The 3,003-nt window shown below is 39.3% G+C and overlaps 1 gene segment (V, D, J or C); it reads right to left on the minus strand.

Moving 5' to 3' along the window:
- Positions 1-1,388: 1,388 nt before the first annotated feature.
- Positions 1,389-1,924, minus strand: LOC126494715 (immunoglobulin heavy variable 7-4-1-like). The segment is given in 2 exon segments: positions 1,389-1,751; positions 1,831-1,924. Coding segments are annotated over 2 exon segments (366 nt in total).
- Between the last annotated feature and the right edge of the window lie 1,079 nt (positions 1,925-3,003).

Here is a 3,003-nt window from a genome sequence, read left to right on the forward strand (position 1 = left end):
ATTCTTTACATGGGGACTCAGATTAAACATTTTAAGACATACTTATCCATGTTGTATAAGGCTCACTATAAGTAGATTCATGTTACTCCTCTGTATAACAGTAGATCAGAAATATTCTTTGAGCAAGCGCAGTTACACTTACAAGTTACTTGGAATTGTTCTCAGATTGCTATAAATATGAATGTTCTTCATTCTCTAATTAGTACCTTTAGTCATTCTAGGCTGAAAATGTCCTCTATAGAAAAGTTGCCTTCAGGCCTTTAGAATTTATGATATACTCTGCTTCATTCACGTGCTTCATTTAGCAAACGAAGGGAGAAGAAATTCCAGTGGCCATGTCAAAGGACCAGCAGATTACAATTGACTTCAGGGTATCAGCCCACCAGGAGGTGCATCCCAGATGGGTAAATCTTGAATATAAAAGACCTCAGGACCACAGATCATAAAGTGTCTTTTGATTCTGCTGTGCCTTCATATGTGTGCCACTGCCATCTTTCTCTGACATGTGGTATGGTATGAATGTGTATGCAGAGAATCTCATAGATACATCTTGTTCTACTGGGCACTTTTATTTAGTGATTAAATGAAAATGATTTCTTCTTAGGTTGTATTGTCTATTTGATAATAATAATGTTAGTTTATTAGAGTTTTAATGATAAAAAAAGAAAGTATTCCATAGCTAGAACACATGAGGTACAAGGTGGAATAAAGGTTAAAAAAAAACACAAGGTAAAATGCACATTAATATAAATTGGTTAAATTAAGTTATAAATGCTGATGGAATAAGCCTAATCTATAGGAGTTTTCATAATTAATTATAAGTCTTCATGTTACTTTTTTAGGAGCTGGTGGCCCAAAGAAAAATCCATCTAGAGGTATCTACCAGAATATTTTAACCAATTTCAATTTAGAAACATGGGTAGTTTTAAATGAAATGTCAGGTTTCTATTTCAATGTTTCAAAATAATAAAAGAAATATAAGATCAATTATAAAAAAAGAATTTAAGATTATGGGTTAAATAAATTATTACACTACTGTACAATCTTCTCTGGAGTAAATGCTAAACTTGTAACTTAGACATTAGAAGGTAAAAGAAGATCACAAAATATAACACTTCAAGATGGGGCTTTCCAATATAATAAAATTGTCTGAACAAGAAAGCTACAAAGAAAGAAATTAGAAAAGACAAATTCTAATTGGTCTTAATAATGAATAACTGGAATTGGATAACAGAGTAAATGCTGAAAGAGCAAAATTAAAGGAGCCAGCAATTAGGGAGACTTCTTTTTACAGGGATCTGTTTTCTATGTGTCTACCGAGTAATCTCATAATCCTTTTCAAAAGCTAAAGGCAGGGTATTTTTTTTCTGTTTCTGCCTGGGCACATAAGAACCAGCTTCCCTCGGGGTTTCTGACAACCTCAGGATGTGGTTTTCACACTGTGTGTCTAGCACAGTAATACATGGCTGTGTCTTCATTCTTGAGGCTATTAATCTGCAGATATGCAGTGCTGACAGAGGTGTCCAAAGAGAAGACAAACCGTCCTTTGAAGTCATCAGCATAGTTTGGGGTCCCAGTGTCTGTAGTAATATAGCCCATCCACTTTAGGGGCTGTCCAGGTTCCTGCTTTACCCAGTTCATTGCATAGTCTGTGAAGGTATACCCTGAAGCCTTGCAGGAGATCTTCACTGACTGCCCAGGCTGCTTCAGTTCAGATCCAGACTGTACAAGCAGAACCTCTGTTTGAACACCTGTGGAGAGAACACAGGGAAGTAAGACAACATGCAACTGCCTCAGTTTACCCTGGAGCTCTGGATTTTGATGACTTACTTTGGACAGCTGCCAGCAGCAGGAAAAGGAGCCTCCACACCCACTCCATGTGGTATCAAATTGGGACAGGGTTGTTTCTTGAGACTAATCAGTCACTCCCTTGCTAGGTGAGGGAGGAAAGACTCGGATTTCTATTCTAAAGGCTTTGCATATGGCAGATTTGCATATGACTGGGTAGAGAACAAAACCACATATTAATTCTTATATACAAAAATACATGATTCCAAATGGTTAGCCAATCCCCAGTGTCTGGTGTTCATGTCTTCATGTTGGCTGTGTTGTCCCCCAAGGACTCAGATGCCTGATCCTGTTTAATGGGGCAACAATGGTCTTTGCCTCCCATTCATTGTGTGTCTGTCTAAGAGCCTTTATCTTTTCCTGTGTAGATTGTCCTCTACACACTGAGACATCTGCATCAGTTCTTCCATGCTTATTGCTTCTAATTAGGTGTTGTACTTGAATTCTTTTTTTTTAATTTTCTTTTTTTATTGAAAAAAAAATCCTGCTTCCTCCCAGCCTCCCATTTCCCTCCCCCTCCTCCTGCCCCTCTCCCCCTCAGCCCTACTTCTCTCCCCCTCCCTCTCCAGTCCAAAGAGCAGTCAGGGTTCCCTGCCCTGTGGAAAGTCCAAGGTCCTCCCACCTCATTTAAAAAAAAACACCAATCCAAGTTCCTATTCCCTTCTTTTCTTCCCTTCCAATCCTCTGAGAAGGTCAGTCACATTGATTTGTGGAAGGTCTAAGGCCCTCCCTACTGCATCCATGCTGAATAAGTTATATATTCAAAGAGAATGGGATCCCAAAAGCCAGTACGTGAAGTAGGTATAAATCCTGATGCCACTGCCAGTAGCCCCTCTGTCTATCCCAGCCATGAAACTGTCAACCACATTCAGAGAGACTAGTTTGGTTCTATGCTTGTTCCTTCACACTCCATCTGAAGTTGCTGAGCTCCTATTAGCTCAGGTAAACTGTTTCAGTGGGTGAACCCATCATGATCTTGACCTCTTTGCTCATATTCTCACTCCTTCCACTCTTCAACTGGAATTTAGGTGCTCAGTCTAGTGCTCCAATGTAGGTCTCTGCCTCTGTTTCCATCAGTTTCTTGATGAAGGTTCTATGGTGATATTTTAGATATTCATCAATCTGACTACAGGGCAAGGCCAGTTTGGGTACCCT

Source organism: Alexandromys fortis, unplaced genomic scaffold (assembly GCF_014885135.2).
Source record: "Alexandromys fortis isolate MF-2015 unplaced genomic scaffold, M_Fortis_MF-2015_v1.1 scaffold_323, whole genome shotgun sequence".
NCBI lineage: Eukaryota > Metazoa > Chordata > Mammalia > Rodentia > Cricetidae > Alexandromys > Alexandromys fortis.